The sequence below is a fragment of the Pseudorca crassidens genome, chromosome 2 (genome assembly GCF_039906515.1).
Source record: "Pseudorca crassidens isolate mPseCra1 chromosome 2, mPseCra1.hap1, whole genome shotgun sequence".
NCBI lineage: Eukaryota > Metazoa > Chordata > Mammalia > Artiodactyla > Delphinidae > Pseudorca > Pseudorca crassidens.
The window spans coordinates 81,624,949-81,641,981 of NC_090297.1; the positions used below are offsets into that span (position 1 = coordinate 81,624,949).

At 35.3% G+C, this 17,033-nt stretch overlaps 1 protein-coding gene across 9 annotated transcripts in view; it reads left to right on the top strand.

The window, feature by feature from the left end:
* Nucleotides 1–17,033, top strand: part of CCDC18 (coiled-coil domain containing 18) — a 135,100-nt gene that overhangs the window by 5,067 nt on the left and 113,000 nt on the right. For all 9 annotated transcript variants that reach the window (XR_010940947.1, XM_067726920.1, XM_067726922.1 and 6 more), the window contains exons 5-7: nucleotides 1,905–2,066; nucleotides 6,184–6,290; nucleotides 7,516–7,644. Coding sequence is in view for 8 of the 9 variants with exons in the window: in XM_067726920.1 (XP_067583021.1) it covers nucleotides 1,905–2,066; nucleotides 6,184–6,290; nucleotides 7,516–7,644 (398 nt within the window). In the remaining variant the exon portion in view is untranslated. The remainder of the gene's footprint in view (nucleotides 1–1,904; nucleotides 2,067–6,183; nucleotides 6,291–7,515; nucleotides 7,645–17,033) is intronic.

Consider the following 17,033-nt stretch of genomic DNA (forward strand, 5'->3'; position numbering starts at 1 on the left):
ATTAAGTGGTTAAAGTGTACTTACTGTTTAGCCTGGATCAGGTGTTCCATTCATTATCTCTAAATTTTGTGGATGATTTTAGACATCTTTCCTGGTCTTGAACTCACTCTCCCTCTTTTTTATTTGGCCGTATTATCTATCTCCCTATGTATACTCCTCTTCCTTACTCAACCCTTTTATCTCTTTTTCCACGCTCTTCCTCCTATTTTTTATTACCCCATTGACAGCATGCATATATACATATGGTTGCATATGTACATCGTACTCTTTCTTGATAAAAATTTCCTCTTCCCACCTCAGAAAGCCAGCAGTTGAGAGATTTTCTTTTTGTAAGGAAGCTGTTTGATGAAGCTATCTGAGCCTACATTTTAGAAAATGAATTCAAATTCCATGTCTACAAAGATTATGTAATTTTGGGAAATTTGATCTCTACCCTAATTCAAATTGCTGATTGTTTTTATTATATATAAAAACATTGAAATCATTGTGTTTTACCCTAAGCAGAATCACAGGTTACATGACAAATCAGAGGGGGAAAAATATTGGTAATGCTTATTAAAGATAAAGGGCTAATCTCTTTGATATGTAAAAAGCTCCTAGAAATAAGGAAAAATCATCAACCCAATGGAAATATGGGCAAAAGACATGAATGGAAAAGGAAATTAAAACAAATAAAAAGATGTTCAATCTCAGTCACAATAAGAGAAATTCACTACCAGAATATTAAACATCCAGATATTTGACACTATTTTGTTGGTGATATTAGGGGGAAATAGGCATTCTCATACATTGCTGGTAGAAATGCAAAGTGATACAACCTCAGTGGAGAGGCATTTGGTAATATTTACCAAAACCACAAATGCGTTTACCCTTAACTTGGAAATCCCATTTCTGGAAAAGTACCTGTATAAGTACAAAACAAGGCATTGTTTGTCATAACAGAAGACTAGAAGTATCTCATTTGTCTAGTTGGTTGAATAAGCATGCAATAGAAACTGCAGCTAAGGGGGTTAAAAAAAAAAAAAGAATAGGAGTTTCTCAGTGAATTGATTGTGGAGGGATTGCCAGGATATGTTGTTCAAGTGAAAAATGCAAGGTGCAGAATAACATACATACTCTTCTGGTTTTGTATTAGGAGCTATTGGGGGCGGGGTGGGTAATTTGTATTGCTTGTATATGCGTATGGAAACACTAGAAGACTAGGTTTAAGATCCTAACTTAATTAATGACTCTCCTATATAAGGAGTTTCCTATTTTTTGCTGATTGATGTTATATAAAAATTTATAAACAAGAAACTTGTAAAAATGGTTACCTATCTACTAAAGATGGGAATGATACTTCTGTATGTACTTTTTAAAAATATATAATTCTGACTCTGAATTGCATAAATATATTATTCAAAAAAATAAAATTAAATGTTTTGAAAACCTCAACTCCCATGAAAATTAAAATAATTTATTGTAAAATATATATTCAAAAGAGTATAATAGAAATATACAAACGGTTAAATAATAATTTATCCATTTTGTTGTTTGTGGGCATTTCATTTCTTATCATTTTTATGTCTTTAATCTTCAGGTGCAAAAGTGTAAAAGTTTCTATCAGATTTATACCCAGGAGTAGTATTGTTGAGTCTTAGCATGTTCAGCTTTACTGGATAATACCAAGAACTTTTCCAAAGTATACCACTGTTTTCCAGGCTGAACTTATTTATGTACATGTTCACCAGCAGTGGAGGAGAGAGTGCTGATTGTCTCATATCCTCACCAACACTGACTGAATATCTTAACCCATTTTTCTGAGCTACTTAGTCATTTTATTGATAATTGTTCATTATTTCCATTAATTACATGTAATGCTTAATGAAATAATTCAAAATAAATTGTTCTTTTTCATTTTTCAGATGTCTTTTTCATCTTCTACCCCTGTGGATCAGGAAATCAAAAGTCTTCGAGAGAAACTTAATAATCTTAGGCAACAGAATGCTTGTTTGGTCTCACAGAATCATTCTTTAATGACTAAAATAGAGTCTGTCCACTTTGAATTGACACAGTCAAGAGCAAAAGTATGTTTCTTGAAGTGGTGACTATGCCAACAGAAAATAATTGTAATCATCTTAAGATTTATAATTGGAAAATATTCCTTGTATTGCCTTAATGTGTTATGTATAATAATTTTTATTATGATATAGTATCAACATGTTATAGAATCAATTTTATGTAAATTTAATATCTGAAAATTATTTAGGGGAACTTGTATAGCCTATGCATTTAGATAATTCAGAACTTCTTAAAATCTTAAGATTATCAATTTGTGTGGTTTTACTTTGTGTACAAAGGAAATATATAGCTTACTTATCTTTCTTCTTAAAATAATACATTCTCATTGCTGAAAACTTCAAAAATAGAGAAAAGAAAAGGGAGAAAGATAACCCAGTTTCCACCATCTAGAAACTGCTTTTATTGGTTTATTACATAGTTAAATATTACATGTTTGAATAGTTTTTTTTTTCCTGGAATTGTATTATACTTCTTACATAGTCTAAGCAGTTTTGGATGCATTTACGTAGCTTTTCCAACAATCATTTTTAATATGACTTCTTTTTTTTAATATTTATTTTATTTATTTATTTATTTTCCTTATTTTTTTTTTGGCTGCATCAGGTCTTTGTGGCACACGGGATCTTTGTTGAGGCATGCGGGATCTTTTTGTTACGGTACATGGTCTGCTTGGGTTTCTGTCTAGTTGTGGTGCTTGGGCTTCTCTCTGGTTATAGCACGTGGGGCTCCAGGGTGCATGGGCTCTGTAGTTTGTGGCATACGGGCTCTCTTGTTGAGGCGCACAAGCTCAATAGTTGTGGTGCACGGGCTTAGTTGCCCTGCGGCATGTGGGATCTTAGTTCCCCAACCAGGGATCGAACCTGTGTCCCCTGTGTTGGAAGGCGGATTCTTTACCACTAGACCACCAAGGAAGTCCCCAACAATCATTTTTTATGGTAGTATTATGTTTCCTTATGTGAGTATACCATAATTTAATTAATAGCTCCCCTGTTTATGTGGTTTCCTATATTTTTCTATATGATTGGTATACAAAAAATTAGAAGAAACCAAAATGTCCAATAACAGAGACATGGTAAAGTAAATTATGATATATCCATATAATGGATTGCTACTAAGCTTTTTTTTTTAAGGTAAATGCAAAGTTGTTTGACTTTTATAGAAGTTTGTAAGGTTTAAATGATATATGTAGAGGCACTTAGAATGGTGTCTGCACAGTCAACACTCAAAAACTTACCTAAAATATTTAGTGGTAGAAAAACATTACAGAGCAAAACACATACACATACATGCACACACACAATAATCTGTTTTGTTTTTTATAAAATGAGCACGTGTCTATGTGTGTGTATGTATATAGATATGCATATGACATATATCAATATAGGGACAGAAGGACTGCTCCACAATATTGTTGATAACTTTGGAAACGGTTGGAGGGTCATAGTGAAACTTTCACTATTTACTTTTTCAATGTATTGTTTTAAGTAGTAGAGTTATGGGAGGTCTTTATTTTGTACTTTTCAAACAAAACAAAGTACTATTGAGCCTAAGGAGAAAAAATGCTTCAGTGAACATAAAACTTTTTTGTTGTTTGGGATTATTTCTAGGTTAGATTTCCAGAATGGTCAAATCACAGGGAAATAATTTTTTCAGGCATTTATTGCACTCTGTCTACATTCCGTATTATTATTTTTTTAAACATATCTATATTTTTAAATATCTTTGAGGGAAAATTATTTTGTTTTTCTTGATTTCTTGTGAAGTTTACCTTTTCAGTGTGTCATTTAGATTTCTTTTGTTGTGTCTGTTTACCTTTTCTGTTTATTAATTGTATTTTAATTTTTTAATCAACTGTAGATTCTTTTTAAAGTCATAGAGGCTTAATTATTTAAAGTCTAAGAGATATTAAAAGAGTTTTGCTAATAATTACTGAACTATTAGCATTTTGTTCCTTTCTTTGAGCATGTAAATACACCAGTGTTTATTCTAGGCAGTAAGAGATATTTGTGTTTTACTTCCCATCTCAGCTTTTTCTAAATTGCCTGATGAAATATTTTTTAGGGAGGCTGCCTTTTCCAGGGCAGGTCTTAGCTTTGATTTTGCATATGTGCTACTGTTGGAAACCTTTTGCTGAAATTCCCCATTGTACCGATCAACATATTCATAATTTACCTTTTAGCAGTGTCTGTACAGTAGTTAACACTTCTGGAGACTGTCATCTCGTTCTCTCTGAGCTTATTGCCCTTCAGACCTGCTGCCCAGCTGCTCTCCTGGGACTTCTCTTTGATGTTTTTCTAGGTTGGGTCTATTGTTTCCTTGATCCCATGTCATTTTTCTTGGTTTGCTCTTTCTTTAGTTGGAGCATGTTTCTGGTAGCTTCCTTGTCTGTCTGAAATTTCTTAAGTTCTCCCCCACACTTGATTGAATTCTAGGTTGAAAATTATTTTACCTCAGAATGTTTAGGACATTGCTTTCTTGTCTTCTATCCTCCAGTTTGTCTCTAAAGCATCTGATACCATTGTGAATTACTTTTCCTAGTGGGTAATATATTTTTTCATTTGTTTTTCCACTTATGTTTTTAGGAATAGACCTCTGTTATTTATTGCGCTGGGTACATGAAGACCCTTTTAGGCTGAAATCTTGTGTCCTTTGGTCCCTGAATTTTTTCTTATGTAATCTTTGATAATTTTCTTCACTCTGTTTTCTTTCTTCTATCTTTCCTAACCTGGATTGGTACTCTAAATCTTTCAAGTTTTTTCCTGGTATTTTCCATCTCTTTGTCTTCCTGTGATACTTTTTCTGTGATTTCCTCAACATTGTCATCCTATTGAATCTTTTATTTTTGGCTTTCATAATTTTTCATTTTCTGGAGCTTTTTCATTTTCTCTGATTGTTTTGTATTTAATAACATCCTGATGCAGTATCTTCTCATAGCTCTCTGAAGATTTAATGATTCTGTGTGTTTGTGTGTGTGTATATGTTTGCCTGGCTGCTGCCAGTTGCTTTTTTCTTTTGTTTTGACCTCTGACTTTTGTGATAGAAGCTTTCAGATATTGGTGTTTTGGCTATTTGTATTTAAGAGAAGGCACTTAAATGCTCTTTGGAAGCTCTCTGTGCAAAGGTGAAGTTTGTTGTCCATTGGGCTTCATTTGTTGGTGATGGTTGAGAAGATGGCTCTTTTGTAGAGAGATATCTCCCTTCCCCCATCCAACATCCATATGTGAAGTCTTTTTCTTTGGAGCTCTTGAGTTTCTCCAGCAAAGAATCCTTTGATTTCTTACCTGTGGGGTAGTCCCAAATGAGGTGGGGTAGGAAGCTAGAAGCTGACTGTTCCTTATTAATCTCTTTGTTTTTAACTCTTCCTCATCCCTGCTCATCATTCCATGTAATGTCTCAAGAGTCTCAAACCTTTCCTGTTCAATTCTCCAGATAATAATAATAACTTTCTATCTCTTCTTGGTAGGCCATCATGTGACTCTTGGTGTTCTGAGAGTAGGAAAAGGAGGGACTCATCAACAGAGTTAGAACTATATCCCAAGTTTTCTATCCTGGACCTCATCCCTGCCCTGTACTATTATCTCATGCTTCCTTTTCGGGGGGATAATTAGTTCTCTTACTGGTATTCTTTTCCAGATACCATTTAGGTTGTGGATTTCTACCATCCTACACTCTTCATATTCCAAGTTGTAGGATTACTATGCTTTTCTGTATTTTCTAGGTTTTCTCTAGTAAGCATGTATTCTAAAATTAGGTTTTAAATAACAACAAGGTTCAGTAAGTATTTTTATGTGATTTTGAAATTTAATTTTCTAATGTATGTGAAATTTATCTTTTTAGATAAATTTATCTTTAAATTAGTCTGTAGAGGTTCTCTTTTTTTCGCCAAATAACTAACCAGTTAACTTGGGATGTTAAGTTGAGGGTAATGGCAGGAGCTTACATGCTGAGACTAGCTTGTGATGATGACATGCCCATATAAATTGATAGATAAGATGAGCTTCACAAACAATGAACAATGACTGGGGAGTTCTACTGAACCCCTGTCAGATGGTAAAAGAAACTAAGGACAAAGTCGATTAATTTATTTTGTGAAGAAAGTGCTCTAAAAGTTATTTGTTTTAGGTTTCTATGCTTGAATCTGCTCAACAACAGGCAGTCATTGTACCAATCTTAGAAGAACAGATTATAAATTTGGAAGCAGAAGTTTCAGCCCAAGATAAAGTTTTGAGGTAAAACTTACAGCTTTAAAATATTTATTTTCTACTTTTACTTTTTGACGTATCTTGTTAAAATTTGTCCCCCACCCCAATAAATCCATATTGGTGTATAGACTGTCTTAGTTAGAACTTGTTGATTCTGTTTTCAGTCCATCATAACTCCTCTTGGCTGCAGGATACATGCAGTATATAGGGGCTAAAAAAGACTAAATCTAAGCTGAGATGCTTATTTATGTGTTTTCATTAATATGAATTAGTTTGCTTGTTGCCCTACATAGTAATATGTACTCAGTACTTCGATGGGAGTTCAAGAAATAAAATACAAGGAATCAGGCACTTTATAATTTATCTTCCTCTTCTGCTATGAATAAAATGAGAAATATATGCATACTAAATAGCATATTGCTCCATTTTAGTGATTCTCAAAAGAGTAGTTTTGGGACCAGCAGTATGAGCATCATCTGGGAACTTGTAAGAAATGCAGATCTCAGTTCCTGTCTCAGACTTATGGAGTCACAAACTCTGGGAGGTGGGACCCAGCAATCTGTGTTTTAACAAGTCCTGCAGATGATTCTGATGCACACTAAAGTCATCTCTCATGATCATCAGAATTTCATAATTTTCTTTGTAATACATGTTAAGTTTATTCCTAGGTATTTTATATTTTTGGTTGTTGTGAATTTGTTCTTGTTCTGTTCATTGATAGTATATAGGAAGGCTACTGCTTTTTGTATAATACTATAATTATTTTGTAATTGGACTATTTGTCATACCTTTAATTAATTCTAATTTTTGTTTTGATTCTCCTGGGGTTTTCCAGGTAGCTAATGATATTATCAGCAAAAAAAAAGAATTTTGTCTTTCTTTTCCAAAATTTATACTTACTACATTTTCATTTTAGCTTTTTGCAACTGTCAGAAAAATCACTGGATATAGTGGTGATAACAGTCATACTTATCTAGTTTCTGAAATATATCTAATACTTCTAGTGTCTGATCATTAAATAGGATATAATCTTTTATTTCAGATATATTTATCATCTGATAGAAGTATCCTTTTATTCCTTATGAAAACTAATAGTTCACAAGTGATGAATATGCCTTTTGTCTTTCTCTTGTTAAATATTTGTTTCTCTTAACTCAGTGATTTAAACTAATAGAATTCCTGATGTTGAACTATTTCTTGCTTACCTGAAACAATCTCTTCAACAGCCTTTAAAAGTATCTTTATTTTATAGAGAGGCAGAAGATAAATTACAGCAGAGTCAGAAAATGGTGACTGAAAAGGAACAGAGTTTGCAGAAGTCCCAAGAGGAATGTATAAAGCTGAAGGTAGACTTATTTGAACAAAGTAAACAAGGAAAGAGGTATGTGTTTTTAAAGCAAATAATTGTTTTTGTAGGGGAGAAACAAAGAATATAGTACCTGTTTAAAATTCTACTTAGTTTTTGAAGTGAAAAAATTTCAGAAATTTGGCAGTAGAAAATTTAATGTTCTTTTTTGTCCGTTAACTTTTTAAAATTTTTGATTAAAAATTTCACATGTGGACTTTATGGTATTGACATTTTGAATTGGGATTAATTCCTTAAAGCCCGATAATGATTATCAATGAAATGATACTTACTTATTTCTGAAATTAAATTCATGAGAAAGTGTGGTTATTCTTCCTTTAGGAATACATAAGTAATGCAAAAATATCTATTTTGTATAAACCATATCTTAAGATAAAGTTTTCTAGTTAGCTTTGACCATATCACCATTAACTTTGAATGTTAACTTTTAAACTAATAAAGATGAAAAATTTTTTAGTTTAAGGAGATTTTACAGTATAATAATGTAATTATAGCAGCTTTTACACAGGGTAAAATCATAATTTGCATTTTTATCTTCTCTGGCAACAAAAATATGTTTTAAAAATTTCTTCTATTATATAAATGTTATGAAGAAAGTGTTTTTTGAAAAGTTGTCATACATAGATAAATATTTGTGTGTGCATTTAAACTTCTAAAAACTGCTCAAAACCCATCTATGTCATTTTTTCATTAAAATGAGTTTGGAAGAACATTTTCTCAGCAGTATTTGGTTAGTATAGTTCAGCTTACAATATATATTTGGTAGGCAATATTACTTAGGGGAAATGTTTAGGTTTTGGAGTCAAACAGCCAGTTTTTACCTCTAAGTGACTTCGTTACCTTGGGAAAACTATTTAACCTTCTTGAACCTCAGTTTGTTCATCTATTAAGTCAAGATGATATTGTCTTGATGTGAGGAATAAATGAAAAAAGAAATGTAAGGTGCTTTGTAAATAATAAACACTAACAAATGTAGCTATTGTAAATGTAAACTGTGTGATTAAATATTCTGAAATTCAGGCTTTACTTACCCAGGTGAGCTTTTTATACATGATAATTTAAAATAATAAGATAATAATACATGAAGACAAGCCTTACAATGTAGCTAAAAAAACGTACAGAGAAAGAGTGACTAGTTCTCTCTGTAGAACTTATACAAGAGATGATTTTTAGGGTAGGGTATTGACTACGCTGTCATAAGGTGAATAAGTAGGGATGGACACGTTCTGGACAGCGTGTGCAAAGTCATAGAAGTATAAAAGAACATCATTTCTGGGCTTCCCTGGTGGCACAGTGGTTGGGAGTCCGCCTGCCGCTGCAGGGGACACGCGTTCGTGCCCTGGTCCGGAAAGATCCCACATGCCGCGGAGTGGATGGGCCCGTGAGCCATGGCCGCTGAGCCTGTGCGTCTGGAGCCTGTGCTCCGCAACGGGAGAGGCCACAACAGTGAGAGGCCCGCGTACCGCAAAACAAAAAAAAACAAAACAACAAAAAAAAAAGAACATCATTTCTGAAGAACACTAGGAGTTTTGTGTACTTATAAATGGACAGGTGTAGTAGGATTTGAGGAAAAAGACAGGCTTGGTCCAGACTAAATGGCTTTGTGTTTTATGCCAAAAGATTTGTGTTTTAACCTGGAGAGGATAAATAGGCAATTGAGATTTTTAGGTAAAGATGTGACATGAAGACTCTTGGAGCTTTTTGAGGAACTAGAATGAAGATAGGCATTCTGAAAATGAAAGATCAAAACCTTTGCAAAGACTTTTCTTTGGGTGATGATTAATCATAATGGATTAAAAAACCAGTATAAAGGCGGAGGTTGTTGAGCTTTATGCTGTTTATAAGAGACATACTTAAAACATAAGGACACAGGATAAACAACACAGTCCTACCTATAGGACAGGGAACTATATTCAATATTCTGTAATAAACCATAATGATAAAGAATATGAAAAATATATATGAATAACTGAGTCACTTTGCTGTACAGCAGAAATTAAACACAATGTTGTAAAAAAAAAAAAAGAAAAAAAGAACCACATAAGGATACAGAAAAGATGAACTCAAAGGGATGAAAAGAAATGTTTCAGGCAAATAGTCACCAAAACAAAGTAGGTATAGCTATATTAATATCACACAGAATAGTTCTAAGTGCAACAAGCATTACTAGAGTTAAAAAGGACTCATATATATAATGTTTAGGTAACACTTAAGCAGGAAGCTATAAAGATTCTAAACTTCTATTTAATAATTTAGTCCCAAAATACTTAAAACAAAATTTCAATGAACAAATCTGTAACCATACAGGGAACACTTTTACACATTTACTAGAATTGTGAGATTAAGCAACAAAAAAGTAAGAAGCTGAAGAGTTGAGTGATTAATAATCTTGATCTAATGGATGTATGTATGGAAGCCTGTAGCCAACAATTTGAGAATTCACATTCTTTCAGGCACTCGTAGAACATTTATAATTTGTTACCTCACTCTGCCAGAAAGCATGAATTTTAACAAAGATAAAAATATTTGTGTCATACATATCACCTTCTCAGACCACAGTATAATTAAGTTATATATAACAACCCCGCCCCCCCACCCCCAAATCATGTATGTTTGAAATTTTAAAATCAACCTTCTTGCTATTCATGGCCCGTTGAAGAAATTATGAAAATTAGAAGACTTAGAACTGAGTGATATAAAAAATATTGCAGCTTGTGTGCTGCAGCCAAAGATATTCTCAGAAGAAAATTTTTAGTCTCCTGTGCGTGTATTAAAATTAGTATGTGAGGGACTTCCCTGGTGACACAGTGGTTAAGAATCCACCTGCCAATGCAGGGGACCTGGGTTCAATCCCTGGTCCGGGAAGATCCCACATACCACAGAGCAGCTAAGCCTGTGTGCCACAACTACTGAGCCTGCACTCTAGAGCCCGCAAGCCACAACTACCGAGCCCACGTGCCACAACTACTGAAGCTCGCACACCTAGAGCCTGTGCTCTGCAGCAAGAGAAGCCACCACAATGAGAAGCCCACTCGCCGCAACTAGAGAAAACCTGCACACAGCGACAGAGACCCAACACAGCCAAAGATAAATAAATAAAAATAAATAAATTTATTTTAAAAAATAATAAAATTAGTATGTGAATGAGCTAAAACATTCAATTTATGTAGTCAGGAAAAGGACATAAAGAGCTTGATCAAAAGAAAAATAGGGGCTTCCCTGGTGGCGCAGTGGTTTAGAGTCCGCCTGCCAATGCAGGGGATGCGGGTTTGTGCCCCAGTCTGGGAAGATCCCCCATGCCACGGTGCGGCTAGGCCCGTGATCCATGGCCTCTGAGCCTGCGCGTCTGGAGCCTGTGCTCCGCAACGGGAGAGGCCACAACAGTGAGAGGGCCAAAAGAAATATAGAAGTGATTAAATAATAAAGATAAGGGTGAAATAGAAAACAAAGAAGCAATAGAGAATCCCCCAAACCTAAATCTGGTTCTTTTCACAGTGACCAAGGTAATGGGCATCAGACAAGATTAATCTAAGAGAAAAGGCATAAAAACCAATATTGGAATTGAAAAGGAACTCCTAAGTTACAGATTTAGCTATGATTTAAGAAATAAGACTAAGTACTATGAACCGTTTTAAGATAATACATTTGAAAACTTAGACTAAATAAATGATTTCCCAACAAAGTTAAGTTTAACAAAACTAACTTAAGCATAAATTGAAAATCTTGGGGATTTCCCTGGTGGTCCAGTGGCTAAGACTCTGCGCTCCCAATGCAGGGGATCCGGTTTGATCCCTGGTCAGGGAACTAGATACCACATGCCGCAACTAAGAGTTTGCATGCCCCAACTAAAGATCCCACATGACACAACTAAAGACCCCCACATGCTGCAAGTAAAGATTCCACATGTGACAACAAAGATCCCGCGTGCCACAACTAAGACCCGGTGCAGCCAAATAAATAAGTAAATAAATGAATGTTTTAAATAAATTGAAAACCTTAATAGTTGTTTAGCCATTAAAGGTATTGAATCAATCATTAGAAATTTCCCCACAAAAAAAAAAATAATCAAAATGATGATGACGAAAGGAACAGTCCCACTATGGCACATGGTGGCTAAAATGAAAAAGACTCACAATATCAAGTTTTGAATTTGTAGAGCAACTGGAATTCAAATATATTTATAGTAGGAGTATAAATTGGTAGAACCACTTTGGAAAACTGTTTGTCAGTATCTACTAAACCTAAATGTAAGTCACCCTATGATCCAGCATCTACTCCAACAGAAATGAAGACCTGTATCTATCAAAAGACATGTACAAGGATGCTCAAAGTAGCTTTATTAATAATTGCTAAGTGTTCATCAACAACAGAATTAATAAATATATTCATTCGTATTCTGAAATGTATGCATCAGTGAAAAAGCAACTATAGTTCTTTAACAACAGGGACAGATACTACAGATGTTAAGCAAAGGAAGCCAGATGCAAAAGAATACTGTCTATTTCCTTAAGAAATCAAGAATAAGCAAAATTAATATATGGTGTTAAAAGTCCAAATAGTGTTTACCTTTTTAGGTGAAGAGTATTGACTGGGAGGGTGCACAAGGGAGCCTTTTGAGTGCTGGAAATGTTCTATATTTGATCTGGATAGTAGTTATGTGGGTACATACATATGTACAAATTCATTCACTTAAGATGTGAGCACTTCACTCAATAAAAAATTAAAATAAAATAACTATAAGTTAAATCTGAAAAAATCTACAGAAGATAGGTACAATCTTAATGGAGGTTTAAAAATGTACTCAGGATTTGTTTTAATCAGGTATGGCAAGATAGGCATGGAAATGGATGTCATAAATGAAGAAGTTTTTATACTCACAGATTACTAGAAATAGGAGACATGACATGTCATGTAGAGGGACCACACAGGGAAGTATCAGGGTTGTTCAGAAGGCAGAGGGAGTTGGGAAGAAAATATGAACAGGAGGTTTTACTGTGGTTTCTGTGGGAAGAAATGGTTGAGGTAGGGTGTTCAGCCTTCGGATTGGCTAGTATGAATAATCTCAATGGGCAGAAGTGTAAGACTGTCCTGAGTGGTCTAGTACCTGGTCCTGGGGTGATTAGGACAGGAGAATATTAGCCCGGTGTGTAAGAGCCAGATAGAGGAATGGGGAGTGGGCTCTGGATTGCTTAGTTTGTGTATGAAAGGTACACTCCCATGTGCAAAGTTTATTAATCTCTGAGAATTGGCTAGCCCTGGAAGGGCCAGTCTTCCTAGGGTCAGTAATGCCCCAGATGTCAAAATATCAGACTAAAAAGACATACTTAATACAATGGAGAAAATAATAAAGCTTCTTTGAAAGCCTTAAGAGAAGATGTAACTAATGAGATGTATACCGTTTTTCTGGAAGGGAACCTAACGTAAAGGTGTCAGTTTTTCCCAAAATAGTTTATGCATTCAGTACAATTCCAATCGATATCCCAACAAAATTTTTGGTAGAACTTAATGAACTGACCCTAAAAATCACGTGGAAGAACCAATGTCCAAGAACAAACAAGGCACTTTTGAAGCTGTAGACCAAGGTAGAGAACATGTCTATAGATAACAAGACTTCTAAAGTTATACTAATTAAGTCAATGTGATATTGGTATAGGAATAAACAAAAAAATCAGTGGTACAGAACAGAGACTCTTAAGCAAACATGCATACAGTGGAATCTTCATAATGTAACAGGTGGCGTTACAAATCAGGGCAAAGGATGGAAGAATCAATAATTAAGGTGCTGGACAAACTGACATCATGTGTTTCATATGTGATATAGTGAGAAGGGTACAACACCATTTATGTGGTATGCCTCTTGAGAATGAATAGCCTGAAACTAATCATGAGGAAACATCAGACAAGCTCAGCTTGGTCTTCTGTAAAACAACTGTTTATTCTTCAAAAATGTCACTGTCATGAAAGACTGAGAAAAGCTGAGAAGATGTTCCAGATTAAGGAGACTAAAGAGACATGATAACTAAAAGCAGTAAGTGACTCTGGATCAGAAGAAGGAAAATTCCATAAAGAAATTATTGGAATAATTAATAAAATTTATATATGAATTGTGTATTAGTAATATTGTATCAATTTTAGATTTCTTAAATTTGATAGTTACTTGTGGTTATATTACTAACTTGTGGTTATATTACTAGTTACTCTAGGATATATAGTTCAGTGCAAAAAAAATCTCTCAAGTGAGAGACATAAAGCAATGGTGGCAAAATATCAAAAAGTGGTGAATCCACATTAAGGGTGTACTGACTTAATTTTAAAAACAAATACTTCAGGAGGACTTCCCTGGGGTTCCAGTGGGTAAGACTCTGCTCTCCCAATGCAGGGGGCCCAGGTTCGATCCCTGATCGGGGAACTAGATCCTGCATGCATGCTACAACTAAGGAGTTTCCATGCCACAACTAAGAGTGCATGCTGCAACTAAGAAGTCTGCATGCTGCAACTGAAAGATCCCACATGCAGCTACGAAGATCCCACATGCTGCAACTAAGACCCGGTGCAGCCTAAATAAATAAATAAATATTGAAAAAAAAACTTCAAAAAATAATTCTGGGAGAATTAATTATTGATTAAAAAATTAAATTAGATTCCTGCCTCATACTATACCTGCATTAAAAAAAAAATTCTAGATGGATTAAAGGCCCAATTGTGAAAAGTAAAACTTTTAGAGAAAATACATGAGAATAGTTTCTGTGTTGTCTCATGGTAGGGAAGAATGTTTTTTGTTTTTTGTTTTTTGTTTTTTGTGGTATGCGGGCCTCTCACTGTTGTGGTCTCTCCCGTTGCGGAGCACAGGCTCCGGCTGCGGAGGCTCAGCGGCCATGGCTCAAGGGCCCAGCCGCTCCGCGGCATGTGGGATCCTCCCGGACAGGGGCACGAACCCGCGTCCCCTGCATCGGCAGGCGGACTCTCAACCACTGCGCCACCAGGGAAGCCCCGGGAAGAATGTTTTATATGAGAATAGTTTATGTGTTGTCTCATGGTAGGGAAGAATGTTTTAAAATGAGAGCAAAAAAGCATGAATATTACAGGAAAAGATTGCTAAATTTTAAGTCCATTAAAATAAAAACCCTTTTGTTTATAAAACTCATCAAATAAAAAGTGAAAAAGACAAGACTAATGTTGGGGAAATATTTGCAAGTAATATAATTCACAAAGATTAATATCCGGAATTTGTAAAGAACTCTCACAAATCAATAAGAAAAGGCAGGGTTGGGGGGAGATATCCAATAATAAAAGACAAAGAATCTGTAGAGGTAAAGGACAGGAAACTCAAATATCCAATGAAACATGAAAGTTGCTTAACCTCACTGTCATCAAAAATGTAAATTAAAACTACAGTGAGGTTGTAAAGCTACAAACATGTCATACTATTAGATTGGCAAAAGTTTTAAATTTGATGGTATTGTAGTAACTCACTGAGCATTTATTATGTGTAAACACTTTTCTAAGTGCTTTAGGTATATAACTTATTTATTCCTCACACTATCATAAGAGTTTGATAATATCCTCATTTTATAGATGAAGAAACTGAATTAGAGAGAAGTTAAGGTCACCCATTTAGAAAGTGGTAGAGGTAGAATTTGAACCCAAACACTGTGGCTCTAGGGCCCAATGAATTGAATACCGTGACAGAAGATTACGATATTTCATTGAATGTAAGATTCCACAGATTTTAAGGTGTACCATTATTTTAGTAATCACTAAGAAAAAATATCATGAAACTATGGTATACCATCAATCGTAAAATACATGATAATTTTAGAGATGTTAAAAATGTGAAAACAATGTGCCTCTTACAGTGGATGAACTATGATGTATTGTTTGTGGATATTTTGGTCAACATGTGAATGTACAAAATGTATGATGATAATAAAACAAAGTCACACTAGGGTTACCTCTGTGGAAGAAGTCAGGGGAATAGGATTTGGAGGTGAACAGGGACCTCAACTCTGTAATGTCTATAACGTTTTGTTTGCTTAAAATAAAAAGGCTACATGAAACAAAAATAGCAAAGAGTTAAGATTCACAAAAGTTGGGTTGGGAGTACATGTATATATTTATCCATTCTTTTCTGTGTGGCTGAAAATATTATGACCTTTTTATAAATATTGGTGGTAGGACTTCCCTGGTGGCACAGTGGTTAAGGATCCGCCTGCCAATGCAGGGGACACGGGTTTGAGCCCTGGTCTGGGAAGATCCCACATGCTGTGGAGCAACTAAGCCCATGAGCCACAACTACTGAGCCTGCACTCTAGAGCCTGCAAGCCACAACTACTGAGCCTGCACTCTAGAGCCTGCAAGCCACAACTACTGAGCCCAAGTGCCACAACTACTGTGCGCCTAGAGCCCATGCTCCGCAACAAGAGAAGCCACCGCAATGAGAAGCCCGCGCACTGAAACGAGGAATAACCCCCGCTCGCTGCATCTAGAGAAAGCCTGCACACAGCAACAAAGACCCAACACAGCCAAAAAATAAAAATAAATAAATAAAGCTATTAAATCTGGTCAAAAGTATGGACCATTTAAAAAATAAAAAGTGAAAAGAACAGGTATCCTTTGCTCTCTGAATTCCAGCTATGCCAACTAAGGAATGGAATATATTCTCGTAGATTTTCAAATAAATCCCTTATTGTTTAAACTCTTTTTTATTTGAAACTTGGAACCAGACAAACATCTCTGATATCCACAGTTGCTGTCCAAATTTAAGAACCCCATATATTCAGGAAATAAGAGATACTTTCACTTGAATTTGTAAGCCAATAGAGAAGAGACTGAAAATACAGAAGAGTCCTGAAAGGGAAGAACTAAGATCCAGAGTATAGATAAAGGAATTCACCTTGGATAAGAGAAGAGTCACTAACTTCAAAATAATGTGATGAAAATAAGTTTAAATATAGAAAAATTTTTAGATGTGGATATGAAATTGACCAAGTTCCAGCCTAGTAGTCTCAATTCACTGTGAGAGGTATGAAGAAAGGTCAGGATGAACTAAGAGGTGAGACAGAATGGTTGGGCTTGCTTGGTAGTGGTTGGATTTTGTTGTTCAGATTTTATATCTTTTTTGAAAATTTACTTGGCCTTTTCAAAGATCACAGGATCTACTGAGTACTTTTTTTTTTTTTTTTTAATTTGCAGTATGTGGGCCTCTCAATGTTGTGGCCTCTCCCATTGCGGAGCAGGCTCCGGACGCACAGGCTCAGCGGCCATGGCTCACGGGCCCAGCCACTCCGCGGTATGTGGGATCTTTCCGGACCGGGGCACAAACCCGTGTCCCCTGCATCGGCAGGCAGACTCTCAACCACTGCGCCACCAGGGAAGCCCTACTGAGTATTTTTAGTATACTAGAC